Raw genomic sequence first — 2,131 nt, forward strand, 5'->3', positions numbered from 1 at the left:
TATATATATATATATATATATATATATATATATATATATATATATATATATATGTGGAAAGGTTCAAACGAGAACACCTTCATTTCACGAGAATGCAAGAACATTCTTTTATTATAAACAATCACATGTGATACTATTATTCCATCATATATGACACACATGTGATACTAAATCCGAGATGTGGGCGATTTTCGATGCAATCTTGGTTGCGGGCCAAGTCGCCCCTTACACCACTAAGCCCCCTCACATGTATTATCACATGTGATAAGGGTGTTGTTGATATGATACTATAATCCATCAAGACCATCACATTTGATACTAAATCATAGACGCAGACAACCTTTGGCGCAAACTAAATCGTAGAACACGTCGTCCGCAGATCATAGGGTCCCCTCACGCGTATTATCACATGTGATAAGGGTGTTCTCGCGTTCTCGTAAAATGGAGGTGTTCTCATTTGAACCTCCACCTATATATATATATATATATATATATACACACACACACAAACACACACACACACAAAAATTCTCTAATTTATTTATCTTATCAACTTTTAAATATTTATATATTGATTAAGGGTAGATTTAAATATTTAGTTATCTAATTTTAATAATAGACACTTATTTTAAGACAAATAAAAATAAAAATGTAAACAATTACTATAGGACAAATGGAATTGGTAAGGCGTTGGCATCTGGGCTGGTTTATGCACACCTCATTAATCTCATGAGACGCTGAAGATAAAAGTCTCCAAAATTTCTAGTGGCCCGACATGAACTGATACCTAAGCTAAAGAACTTTCAAGCCTAAATTTTTTTTACCAATTGAGTTGAGCTGGTAATTAAGGTTGAGGTTTTTCTATTATGGAGATCTTACCTACAAAAGACAGTTTTTGGCTACAAGAAGGATCAAAATTTTGATGGCCTAATCAATAACGCATACAAGTGGTCTCAGAAAGTTTTGAATTTGGCACATCTACTAAATGGTGTTGATCCCAGGCATCGAAGTTTATCTGATTCTCAGGGTTATTTTTAAGGTTTTTGTTCTCTTGGGAGAAAACAGTTAAAAATGTGTCCTCCATTAGTTATTTGTTGTTTATAACAATGTTGAAATGATATTATCGAACAACAAATCCGCACACTTCACTAGGGATGACATAAACACTTTTTGTTCAATGAGTTGATGCCCTTTAGCTTGTGCCGCTAAGCACTAGGGTCAGTCTCGCTGATTCTTAATAACTAACAACTTACTGTAACTCTTTTAAATAGTTAGCCGATTTTTGATCCTATAAATTTAACTTAGTACTCTACGGACCCATGTTTGTCCTATAACTACTATTTTTTTGTTGTTAGAGGCCGACTCCAATTTGATGATTTAATTGTTGCAGATCTTTTAATTATAAGAATATGATTCCAATCACAAATTCGGTACTGAAAGCTCTCATGTGGGTTCTTTTCTGCATCTATCTATGTATCTTTTAGAGTATCTCCAACAACTATGCTAAAAAAATAAAAAATAGTATTAAAAGTCAAAATATATATAAAAAATCACATCAAACTCCAACAGCTATTTTATTTTAACAATTATATCATTAACTATACTGTTAAAATATTCAATAAATTTAATAAAATATTATTTCTCTCTTCTAACTATTCACTATCAATATATCTTATTGGTGCAAAGTATTAAAATAATAATTTCTCTTTATATTTATAGATTTTTCAACCTCTTCACATTTTTTCTATTTTAACACAGCTGTTGAATAGCTGTTAGAGATATTTTTTTTAGAAAAAAGAAAAAAAACCCACATAAATTTGATTAAAAAACAAAATAAAGATTAGAAATCAGATTAATGTTTTCAAGTTGTTTTCCAGTATACAGACAGAAAAATAATAACAAGATCCTTGGAAATCTAACTAACTTTCTTTTACTTAAGCTTTCTTGGTATTCCATCGTCGTCGATCCCAATTCTCTTGAGCACCAAAGTTGCTACCTTTTTTCTTGTCTGTCCCTGAAACCGTGTAAAAGAGTTCTTGTGGATAAACCCAGAAGATATATTAACACATCTTTAATATTTACAATTTTTAAACTAAAAACAGTTTAAAAAAATTATGTTAATTTTAATAAT

The 2,131-nt window shown here is 30.6% G+C and overlaps 1 protein-coding gene across 1 annotated transcript in view; it reads right to left on the bottom strand.

Annotated features, from left to right (window-relative positions):
• Positions 1 to 1,819: 1,819 nt before the first annotated feature.
• LOC112514937 overlaps positions 1,820 to 2,131 on the bottom strand; it is a 4,833-nt gene continuing 4,521 nt past the window's right edge. Inside the window, exon 3 of the mRNA XM_025121581.1 lies at positions 1,820 to 2,014. Within this exon, the coding sequence (XP_024977349.1) occupies positions 1,935 to 2,014 (80 nt within the window). The 3' untranslated portion in view covers positions 1,820 to 1,934. The remainder of the gene's footprint in view (positions 2,015 to 2,131) is intronic.

This window comes from Cynara cardunculus (assembly GCF_001531365.2).
Source record: "Cynara cardunculus var. scolymus isolate 2C chromosome LG 6, CcrdV1, whole genome shotgun sequence".
In the NCBI taxonomy this organism is placed as follows: domain Eukaryota; kingdom Viridiplantae; phylum Streptophyta; class Magnoliopsida; order Asterales; family Asteraceae; genus Cynara; species Cynara cardunculus.